The sequence below is a fragment of the Lynx rufus genome, unplaced genomic scaffold (assembly GCF_022079265.1).
Source record: "Lynx rufus isolate CCGP_SWC_20201006 ecotype Redwood Valley unplaced genomic scaffold, mLynRuf1.p SCAF_49, whole genome shotgun sequence".
NCBI classification, from domain to species: Eukaryota; Metazoa; Chordata; class Mammalia; order Carnivora; family Felidae; genus Lynx; species Lynx rufus.
The window spans coordinates 1,246,746-1,258,419 of record NW_025814866.1 but is presented as its reverse complement, the minus strand read 5'-3'; the positions used below and the strand labels follow the sequence as shown (position 1 = coordinate 1,258,419).

The window sequence follows — 11,674 nt, the reverse complement described above, 5'->3', positions numbered from 1 at the left end:
TCTATGAAGGATTTGCATTTTTGTAATCTGCATGTCATCCATATTGGCCACCTGTTGATTTTTTTTGCATTTTTTTCTTGTTTTCTACCACTTGTTGATTTTATGTTCAAGATCTCCAGTTTTCTTCCTGCTCTAAGTTCTAGGACCCTTCAGTAAGGTCTCCTGAACACTGCACCACATTCGCCATTCACCCTCTCTTCTTATTTTGGTCCTTGGGATTATTTAGACCCATAGTATATTGTTTTCCATCGTTTTATTTTTCACCTATCTATGTCTTTACATTTAAGGCCTTTATATGTAAAGCTTCTTATAGACATCATAAAGTTGAGTATTGTTTTTTTAATGCAGTCTAATAACCTCTGCCTTTCAATTGGAGTGTTTAGTCCATTTACATTTAACTTAATTATCCATGTGCTTGGATTTAAGTTTGCCATCCTGTTGTTTGTTTCTTTTTGTCCCATCTGTTCTTTTTCCTTTGTTTCTTTACCTTTCTTCTTTTGGATTTTTTTTTTTTTAGAATTGTATTTTATCTTCACTACTGGCTTATTAGCATGCATGAGAGTCTTGGAGGGCTTCCTAAAACACACAATCATATGTTTTACTTACACATATGTTATAAAACCCCACACTACCTTAATATTATTATTGTTTTAAATGATCAGTTATTTCTTTTAAAGATTTAAAAATAAAGTAGTGGGGGGGTCCCTGGGTGACCCAGTCAGTTAAGCGTCCAACTCTTGGTTTTGGTCAGGTCATGATCTCACAGTTCATGAGTTCAAGCCCTGCACTGGGTTCTGCACCAACAGTGCAGAGCCTGCTGGGAATTCTGTCTCTCCCCTCTCTCTCTGCCCCTGCCCTGCTTGCTTTCTTTCTCAAAATAAATAAACTTTTAAAAAGTAAATAAATGTATATAAATAAAAATAAATGAGGTAGAAGTGTTTTCTACTTCCTCACATATTTACATTCCTGTTCTTCTTCATTCCTTTGAGTAGATCCAGGTTTCCATCTGGTATCATTTTCCTTCACCTGAACAACTTTAATATGTCTCATAGTACAGGGGCGCCTGGGTGGCTCAGTCGGTTTAAGCACCTGACTTCAGCTCAGGTCAAGATCTCATGGTTTGTGAGTTCAAGCCCCACATCGGGGTCTCTGCTGTCAGCGCAGAGCCTGCTTCAGATCCTCTGTCCCCTCCCCACATCCCACACCCCTCACCCCTCACCCTCCACCCCCGCTTCTCTGCCCTTCCCCTGCTCACGTGCTCTCTCTCTCTCTCTCTCAAAATTAAATAAAAACATTTTTTAAAAATATGTCTCATAGTACAGGTCTGCTGGTGACCAATTCTCTCAGCGTTTTGTCTCAAAAGATTTTATTTGCCTTCATTTTTAAAGGGTATTTTCCATGAATATAGGATTCTAGGTTGGCAGGGTTTTTTTTTTTTTCCTTTAGCACTTTAAAAATGTCATTCAGTTGTTTGATGGCTTGCAAATTTTCTGATAAGAAGTTACTCTTTGTGCCTCTGTAAAGAACAGGTCGTCCCCACCCCCCACCCCCCACAGCTGCTCTAAGATTTTTCTCTTTATCACACTAGTTTTCAGCAATTTCATTATGGTGTGTTTTGGTGTATGTGTGTGGTTTTTTGGTTTTGTTGTTTGTGTGTTTAGTCTGCATAGGGATTGGTTCTCATCAAATTTGAGGGAAAAATTCCAGCCATCATTTTTTCACTATATTTTTATCCTTTTCCCTCTTTTCCTCATCTCAGATTCCAATCACATATGTGTTAGGTGCTTTTCTGTTATCCCAGGTCACTGAGACTTTTTTAAATATCTTTTTTTTTCTTTCTGATCTTCACTTGGGATAGTTCCTATTGCTATGTCCTCAAGTTTTCTAATATTGGAGGGGAGGGGATTCATTGTCTAATCTGCTGTTAATCACATCCAGTGAAATTTTTATTTTAACTATCATAGTTTTCACCTCCAGAAGTCCCATTTGGATCTTGTTTATATTGCCCATTTTTTTCATTATGTTTCTGTTTTTCTTTCAATACTTATACATAGTTCAACTAGCTGTTATCCTTGTCTGTAAGTTTCATTTTTGAGTGTTTCCTATTGACATGATTTTCCTTGCCATGGGTCACATTTTCCTGCTTCTTGGCATTTCAGTAATTTTTTTCTTGGATGTTGGACATCATAGAGATTATATTGTTGAGTGTCTAGATTTTGTTGTTTCACTTTGAGAAGTGTTGGACTTCCTTTTTGGGAGGTAGTTATTTATGGAACAGCTTCATCACGTTGAAGCTTATTTCTAAGCTTTTCTAGAGCAGGTTCAGGGTAGCTGTGACTCCAGGGGTCAGTCAGTCGTACTACAAGGCCTGGCCCCTCTGATTCTATACTGAATGCCCTCGGTGATCACGGAGGACTCTCTACCCTGGCTGGTTGGATACTGAACATCTCCCTACCTTTGTGTGTCCTGGAAATTGTTCAGCTTAAAGCTTCCTGGTCATTCTTTTCCTAGTCTTTGGGAGTTTTATTATGCATGCATGTTAGGAAAAGTTCAAGGGGAGCCTTCTGCTGATTTTTTGGAGCTCGTTTTTCCTGCATAGCTCCCTCCTTTCTGGAACTGTGTTCTGCAGCCTCTAGCTGCATCAGCTGCCCCAAATGCTAGTCTGTGTCTTGATGGAGCCACCAAGCTCTGTTTGAGTCCCCCCCTTCCCTACACTCTCAGTCTGGCAGTTGCCTCTAGGCAGAGCCGGAGCAATGATAAGACTCATCTCCATTGTGTTTCTTCTGTTGGGATCATGATCCAGCACTTCCTGCTGTCCAATGTCTGAAAACTTGTTTCACAGCTATTTTGTCCAGTTGTCTACTTGTTTATGGCAGGACATCATTTGTTCCTTGTTACTCTATCATGACCAGAAGTGGAAGTCTCTGTCTATCCCTTTTAATATAATATCTAATTTTATGCAAAAGTCTTTCTGGAGTATCTGGGTTTTCTACTCCGTGAGCTACTGGAAAAATGCCTCCTTCTCAGTCAGGTCTGGATTGAATTGAATTGACTTGATATCAGAACAGAAACCATAATCCTGTTTCTTTGAACTCACTGAAATGGGAGGCCTATGATGCATACACGTTTGTGGTATCTTAATTACAATATTTCACATATTTTGCAATCTGGGAGAAAAAGGTAAATTGTACATATCGTTCAGATCTTTTATTTAGCAGCTTGGTATTTGAAGATCTTTTCTTTGCGCTTCTTTTTTTCCAGCAATTTTGTTCAACTTTTCATTTTGTCAGACATACCACAGAAATGGTCTGGTCTGCATCTCTCTTGCTGTCACTTGGTTCATTGTTTCAGTTGAATGGGGTATGGCCTCTAAAGGGCCTTGCTTCTGGTCAAGAAGACATAGCTTCTCTTGCCTCCAGTGGCCCAATCTGGTTTTTCTGTTGCCCCTACAAAGTTGGAAAGGCCTCTCACTTCTCACTTAGTTAGTTCTTCTGATATTCTTTTGGGGAAGCTTCGTTCCTGGGCAGTGTGAGCACTGACCTCTTTGAGGCCGGCTGCTAAGGAAACCTGCGGCCGGCCTGTCTCTGAGAGTCAGTCTCGCTACCATTCGTTCTGCATCTGTCTATATTCTCTGGGCTGTTCCTGGGCCAACATTCATTCGTTTTGTTTGGGTTCTCTCTGGCCTGCCTGTATTCTCTGCTAGCCTGTTTTCTCCACTGTTTGGGGTCTGTTTTCTTAGGCATACCTGTGGCTCCGGCTTGTCACTCAGCTGCTATGCAAGAGAAGACTGAATAAGATTTAAAACCAGGGAAAAGGAAATCACTAGTCTTGTCCTAGGTGACCCAGAGACAGGGCTATTGTCACTCATGGCTCTTTTCACTTTCCTTAGCTCTGCCTGCCCCCCCAGGGTCTTGCCCTTCCCCAGGATGGACCCCCAGGAAACCAGGTCCCGGCAGGCCCTCTTGAGATCCTTGAGGCCCAGGTGAGCTGTGCTTCCCCCTGCCTGGCTTGGGAAACTGTCACTGCTCCCTGAGTCTGCCTTAGCCTCTACCTCTTTTCCCAGCATGACACACTACAGGACTTGAACCCCTGCTGCTGCCTTCCATCGCTCTGCTGTCCTCCTCAGAGTCTACCAAGAAACGGGTACCTGCTGGGCTTGTAATTCCCATTATGCTGGTGCGGGAGCTGCATTTCAATCCAGGAAAGTGATTGAACTGGGGTCTCTTGGGAAGACAGTGGGAGGCCAAAGCGAAGGCCATGGCCCAGGTCTTCTGGTGCTTGGTTAGATTCTCTTTCCAGGATTTCTTGACGCTTGTGCTTAGATCTCCACGCTAGCGATGCACATCTACTCCAGACCCTCACCTCTTATCCCTGCTGTTACTAGTGCTGCCCCTGCCTCATTCTAGAATGCACAGAAGGACTGCTTATCCCTGGGAATTCTTACAGGATTCAGTGACATTTGATGACGTGGCCCAGTACCTCACAAAAAAGGAGTGCCTGAGACTGGACGCTGAGCAGAGGACACTGGCATACTACAGGAATGTGAACTCCGTGGGTAAGGATGCCCCCGGCCCTCCACCAGCTTCCCCACAGCTTCGTGGTCCTGTGCAGCCGAGTGAGGGTTGAGGAGCACCTGGATTACCCCTACACAACCTTGCCTTCTGGGGGCTTATGCCCCCCTACCCTGGGGATCAGCTGTAAGAAAACGCAAAGGGTCTGCCAACCCTCACCATTTCAAATTGGCAGGGCCCCCTCCCAACTCCTAAGGGCATGGAAAGAAGCCTCCTCAGGTTTTTACTGGGAAAGAAATTAGAACAAGGTGGCCACTATCATTTGGAAAACTTTTTTTTTTTTAATCCTAAATTGCACAAAAACTGAATGGCCATTTTATTACAGTTTGTTGTTGAGAGAGAGATTGGCACGACAAGGCCCTATGCCCTGTTGAGGGCTGCACATGGTGGGAGGGGCGAGACTGCTGAGTCAGTTTGGGAGTCGTGGAACAGTAGGACTTTCCGTTTGCAGGCACTGAGGAGTGTGAACAGGCAGAAAGGGAGGACCAGCTCTTCACAACAAGTCCCTGGCACTCCACCCAGGTGGGCCCAGACTCTGCCTCATCCAGTCTCTGGCGGGAGCCAGCCCTTGGGAAAGGGCAGGGATGAATGAGTTGCCTGAGGGCACAGCCAAGCTACGTATGCTTGGTAGATTAAAAGAGTTTCGACTTTGAAGGCCATGCGCCCCGCTCCCCCCCCCCCACCCGGCTGTGTTCTGATGGCATCTTTGGCTGCCACCAAAACCCTTTTCCTTTTCCGCCAGCAGGAGTTCCTGTTTTGATTGCTGCCTGGCTCCTCACCTGGTACAAGGCCACGTGGTGCTGGCATCTGAGCCATCCCTGAACACAGACTGAGGTAAGCATTCCGCCGAGTGCAAAAGAACCCTGGAAAGTGCGAAGAAACTGTGGAGGAGGCCCCCGCCGAGCCTTTGGGGAGGGGGTGTGGCTGCTTCTCAGTCACAGGAGGGGAGACCTCCTCAGCACCCCTTTGGTAGGGGGCATCCAGCAGTGACACCTTTCTGCCCCTTTCCCCTGTAGTCCTTGCTTCTGGTTGGATGGGCACTGGCCACCTTGCTGCGTGGTCTCTGGGCCCTGTGCTCAGCAGCTGTCTCAGGAGGAAGGTGATTGTTGACCAAGGAAAGTAACCTCCTTCCCTCCTCCTCTGCAGAGTACAGTGTCTTGCGGTGCCCGTCTCCAAAAGCATCTTGGTGACACAACAGCAGAGAATGGGTGAAGACGCTCAGCCCCAGGAGATGGCGTCCACCAGCTCCCCGATGGCCGGTGCACCCAGCCCTGAGGTCAAACAGAGCAGAGACTTGGAGGGGAGTGGGGGGAGCCCCCAGAACCTGCCCATAGAACATCACTTTGCATGTAAGGAGTGTGGGGATGCCTTTCGGCTCAAGGTCCTCCTTGTGCAGCACCAGAGAATTCACAGCGAGGAGAAGGGCTGGGAGTGTGGCGATTGCGGGAGGGTCTTCAGGGGCGTCTCTGAGTTCAACGAGCACCGGAAGAGCCACGTGGCTGCAGAGCCCCAGCCGGGGCCCAGCCGAGCGCCGGAAGATGCCATGGAGGAAAGGGAGCAAATGGAGAGGGAGGCGAAGCCCTTCGAGTGTGAGGAATGTGGGAAGAGATTCAAGAAGAACGCGGGCCTCAGTCAGCACCTGCGCGTCCACAGCAGAGAGAAGCCGTTTGACTGCGAGGAGTGTGGGCGGTCCTTCAAGGTGAGCACCCACCTCTTTCGCCATCAGAAGCTCCACACTTCCGAAAAGCCGTTCGCCTGCAAGGCATGCGGCAGGGAGTTCCTGGATCGCCAGGAGCTCCTCAAGCACCAGCGCGTGCACACCGGCCACCTGCCCTTCGACTGTGACGACTGCGGCAAGTCCTTTCGGGGTGTCAACGGCCTGGCCGAACACCAGCGCATCCACAGCGGGGCCAAGCCCTACGGGTGTCCCCACTGCGGCAAGCTCTTCCGGAGGAGCTCGGAGCTCACCAAGCACCGCCGGATCCACACGGGCGAGAAGCCCTACGAGTGTGGCCAGTGCGGCAAGGCCTTCCGGCAGAGCTCCAGCCTCCTGGAGCACCAGCGCATCCACACCGGGGAGCGGCCCTACGGCTGTGGCGACTGCGGCAAGGCCTTCCGGGGGCCCTCCGACCTGATCAAGCACCGGCGGATCCACAGCGGACTGAAACCCTACGAGTGTGACAAATGCGGGAAGGCCTTCCGGCGGAGCTCCGGCCTGAGTCGCCACCGGAGGACCCACAGCGGAGCGAGACGCTGCGAGTGCAGCGAGTGTGGCCGCGTGTTCAAGAGGCGGGCGGCACTGCAGAAGCATCAGCCAACCCACCATGACTAGACGAGGCCCCGAGGCCCACGGCCCCAAGGCCGGCGGCGGCTTCCCGCGGGGGGCGAGTCCCTAGAGGGGAGGGCAGAGTCAAAGGAGATGACCAGTTTTGTAGCACTTATGTCTGTTCTCGTCCGGAAGGTTGAACCCAATTTATACCGTCACCAGCAATTTATAAGTGCACACGTTTCCCATTTTGCCTGTTGAGAGTTGCTTCTACGACATTCTAATTTATTTTGACTCGTTTAACTGGCAGGAAGTACCCTCAAGGTATTTGACACCCACGGGCCTTGAAGCAGGAGAAGGAGAGAAGAGACACCTGCCTGCGGGGGTGAAGGGGCTCGCAGGACCTCTTCTCCAGGCCGCTCCCTCAGGAGCGACTCAATGACGGCCTCCGTGTGACGGGACCCCAGCTCTCCTGGAGAGAACAAAGCCCCAGAGTCGTTTGGCCTACTTGAATTTATAAATTTTTAGGGATGTAAATAGAATACTCAAATGTCTTATAATATTTAATTTATTAATTCAGTTATACATGCATATTGTAAATCACATACTACATAGAATAATATATTAATTTAGAAAAGCCGCCTGTTTTCCCTCACTCCGTTCCACAAGATCATTTTATCCTAAAGCCTCACACGCAACTCTGACCTCACCATCTTCCCCAACCTCGCAGCCCCCTCTTGAGTCATCCAACAGTTTCAAAGCACATCCAATGGCTTCAACTCATCCAAGCTGTGTGCCATGTAGCACTGTGACAATCCCTGCACAAAGCTCTCGCTAGAAGTTTCCTCCCAAGCCATAAGTACCTGTTCACATAACATTAGGACGATTGTTGGTTTCTTCAATTTGTCCTGTAGCCCTACAACATAACCACTTGATGTGTTTGCCTTTTCAAATGACCTTTAAAAGACTTTTTTGAAGCATCTATAACTTGTCATTGTGAGGTCATACTCTTAGGAATAAGTACTGAATCTGGGTTACGTTTCTTTTGCATCCATTTTTCTTGAACCAGTTCATTCCAGTGACTTCCACGTGTGTCCAAAACTAGCATTGGTTGGGGTCTGTTCCAGGCTAATAGGTCTTGTCCTCAAGCAGCACTGTTTTCTTCAGAATTAAATAGCTGAGGGCACCCCCGTAACAGGGACGTCTCCAGGACTCAAGTATAAGGTGATGCCTCTTGTTCGGGAATGGTAGCCTCTCATACAGAGCCAGCCCTCTGTTTCGAGCTCTGTAAAACAGGGGCGATCCCAGGACTACCCCTAAGGTTATCATGGGAACTGTGATGCCACGCCTGGCCCGAAGGCACACACTCAGTGAAGGTCATCTCCTGTCATCACCATAATTATTGCCGTCATCCTGTGACTCATTAGTACCAGAACTGGGGATGGACCCAGGCCTCCTGACTCCTAGTCTCATCTTCTTTCTCTCGTGCAATGACTTAAATACTGTTCCTGTTTCCTTGCATGCAAACCGTATGTTCATCTCCTTTGACCAGTTATCAAGTTACCTTTGGACATAATGACTTTATACAGCAGTCCTTTCTACATCGATTGTGATGGTCTCTTTTCCAGTTTTATTGCTTTGCTCTTTGGAGCAGTTTTATTACATTTTTGTTGTGCGAGCTCTTAATTTTTACATACCCGGGCATTCACTGTTGTCCGTGAAGCCGTAACTTTCATTGCTTCAGTAGTTAGATATGATGATGTTTTTTTCTAGAATTTTAATTACAAGTGAAAAGTTGAAAGCCCTGCCCCACCAGAAGGTGGATGCACCAGGTGGGCAGGCTGGATGGGAACGGGCCCTAGAAGCAGGCTCTCTCCTCATCCACGATGCGGACTCTGCATGTCTGTGGGCAGTACTTGACTATCCAAGCTGGCCACTCAGACACGCGAGAGAAACTTCCATCTCGGATGGCCAGAACATTCTGACTGTTCCTCAGTATAGCCCTACCTGGCAGCAGCAGGGCTGGGCCTCAACTAGATCAATGGGGCGGTCCAAACGTGGTCTTGGCCACAGCTGGCTGTCCTCCAAGCTCCTGGGAGCTTTGGCCATGCCCAGCACGGATTCAGTGCCTGAGGAGCAGACCCACCAGAGACACATCTCCTCGAACACAAGAAGACTCACTTGACCGATGCTGTCATGTGGATTGCATCCTCCTCCTAGCGAGTGACTCTGGAACTAGAAAGAGGTCAGTTTGGTGGCTTTTGCTTTGGGCAACTAGGGGGAAATTCACCCACGTGTTCTGATGTTACCTCCCGCAGCCACACCCAAGGAGCAGCAGAGCAAAGGCTCGGAGAGGAACGGCGCCCCTCCGATGCCCGATGTGGCCTGGTGATAGAAGCTGGCCACCACAGGCCTGGGCTGTGACTTGCAGCAGCCATGCCCGGGAGGGGTGACAAAAGAAGGGTTTGGAGGGCACCGATGCCCTTCTGACGGCCTGTGTGGCATAGAAATAGAAGCTGGTCGTCCCGGGGCCAGGCTGTGACTTCGACAGTCTCCCCCAGGGGGAACAGCAGCAAGGGCTGGCCAGAAACCTGGCCCCCGGTGGCCTGCAGAACCCGCAGGTAGAAGCCAGCCATGCTGGGGCTGTGGTGTGACTTCCCAGCAGCCGCGCTTGGGGGGCCTCTCGAGGGCCCACAGAGGAAGCCTACGCTTCTGAGGGGCCCGCCAAGGCTGAGGCCGAGCTTCCTGGCAGGCACATCTGGAAGAGCTCCTCAGGCCCCCACCCTGGGAAGCAGGGTCCCATGGCGACCCCTGTGACCTTAGCCAGAAGGTCCTCTGGAATGGCCCCCCGGGCCACAACGGTGGCTCTCTGTGACGTCTCCAGCCTGACCCTCAGGCTGGAGAGAAGCCAACAGCACCTGTTACATAGCAACTCCTTTTGCTCTGTGGGCTTCAGTTCTCGCAGTAGTTGTGAAACTGTGTCTGCCATCACCGCTTCCTTCGGCATCAGTTTTCTCTTTTCAAGCTGTCAGGACGTGTTTGACACCACTGTCATTCGGGAAAGAATTTGACATTCACGGGGGGCAAGTCTGGCAGCTTTCACTGGGAGCGCTCTGCCATTTCTTGCTTGTTCGCTAGCCATATGTCAGGTTTTATGAAGGATCCAGATACAGTATTAACTCAGAGCCTAGCGTTGTCATCACTGCTCCCTCTCTCCCAAGCCAGGACACGGCATCTTGGCATCCTGGCCGCCTGTCCTGCCCTCCTTGACTTTTTTCCATTCCCCGTTCTATAATTTTCTCCCAAACCCTCTTCTAGAGTTAACACTAAAGACCGCATCTTCTCTGTCACTGTGTTTGCGGGTGAAGTCTGTGCTCTCTCCGGCGCAAGCAGTCTGTGGCTTTAACGTGTGTCCTGTAGTTGTGCCAAGTTCAGTTTTTGCCTCTGGTAACTTGGGGGTGGATTTTCTTGGCTTCTGTAGGTATACTGCTACATCAGATGCAAAATGTGATCAAGCTTCCTATTGTGTGGGCTCGTCTATGCATTTGTGTATCTACCTCATTTCATTTTTTCTTTCTAATCACCCGTGTTTCTTTTGCAAGGGAAATGAAGAGCAGTTGGGTTACATAGAATGCCGACTCGCATTAGAAATATATCTTTTTCTTATATTCTGAAAGAAACCTTCCATTGCTTTTATTAAAGTTTTGAATACTTGCTGAAATTTTTAAATGAAAGTTCCTGTTTACCATTTTTGCTGCTTATTAAGATTAACTGTGTTGATTAGTTGTGTCTTACCCACTTCTGCATTTCCAGAATGAGCCCCACCCAATCACAGAGGGTACCTTTGTCTCACAGTGTTGGCATTCCACGTGCTCTGGGCTTCAGCCCTGTTGTGTGCCCTGTGACCCTCACTCCCCTTCCAGGCCACACTAATCAAACCAGAACTGAACACTTGACTCAAGGGCAGCACCTGGTCATCAGAGCTGGCTGGCAACGACAGGCTGGGCCTTTCGGGTTCTCTGTGAAGTGCAAACAAGAAAAACGAGAGAGAATCTTCTCGTTGGTATTGGAAAGAAGAGGGAGCCACACATTTAGGGGAGTTGACCCGATAGGTGGCACCAGCTTGAAGATCCTGCTAAGCACTCCAGAGCTATCTCCCTGAGGCAGTCCACGCCCCATCATGTTCTTGGATTTCTGGCAACTGCCCTCACCAGTTCATTTGTGTCCCCACCAGAGACTCCCTTGACCTGAGCCAGCCTGATTGGGTCTCTGCTTTTTGCAATCTGTCAAGAGTCAATTGCCTTTTACCAGTTGGCTGCTTCCTGAGAAGAAGAATCACATGGCTGGTTTCCCTCATGTTCTACCCGACTCGAGTTCGTGGCCCGAGTCCCACCTGACTGTTGTAGACACCTGTTTAAATGTGGTACTCTGTTCACTCAGATGGGGAAAGCCTATGCCTTTTAGTCTCAATGAGTTTGACCAATGCCTCTGTCCGGGTGTTCCTGTACGGATCCCATGTGTGCCCCATGAAATGAGTTAAGTCAACACCCACCCTGTTCTTTATTTTGGAAGTGTCTCGCTACTTCCAGAAAATCTGTGAGATTGGGGAATTGAGAATTTCTCTATTACTAGTATACTTACATTCTGTACTTCTCCTCATGGTATCAGTTTAGCTGTTTACTTTGGAAACTAGAAATGGTCTCTTTTAACTTGGCCTTTAATGTTATTTGCATATCTAAGAAGAGTAGCTGTGTCTGCCCCAGTCCACGGTTCATTTGTTGGCGCTTTTTTCTCATCCCTCCCTGATCTCCTTAACTTGTCTGTTTTATGGCACTTA

The 11,674-nt window shown here is 48.7% G+C and overlaps 1 protein-coding gene across 6 annotated transcripts; it reads left to right on the top strand.

The window, feature by feature from the left end:
• Positions 1–3,891: 3,891 nt before the first annotated feature.
• ZNF275 (zinc finger protein 275) lies at positions 3,892–11,345 on the top strand. Of its 6 annotated transcripts, none has more exons than XR_006965565.1 (7): positions 3,892–3,982; positions 4,064–4,143; positions 4,447–4,555; positions 5,023–5,093; positions 5,317–5,405; positions 5,718–9,082; positions 11,072–11,345. XR_006965565.1 is itself a non-coding variant. In XM_047098444.1 (6 exons), the coding sequence occupies exon 6, from the start codon at positions 5,776–5,778 to the stop codon at positions 6,901–6,903; it is 1,128 nt and encodes a 375-aa protein (XP_046954400.1). In that variant the 5' UTR covers positions 3,892–3,982; positions 4,064–4,143; positions 4,447–4,555; positions 5,023–5,093; positions 5,317–5,405; positions 5,718–5,775; the 3' UTR covers positions 6,904–11,345. The 6 variants fall into 6 exon arrangements, 4 of the variants coding, with proteins under 4 accessions (XP_046954400.1, XP_046954401.1, XP_046954402.1 ...); XR_006965564.1 differs by having other exon boundaries at positions 10,651–11,345; XM_047098444.1 differs by having other exon boundaries at positions 5,718–11,345.
• Positions 11,346–11,674: the final 329 nt, after the last annotated feature.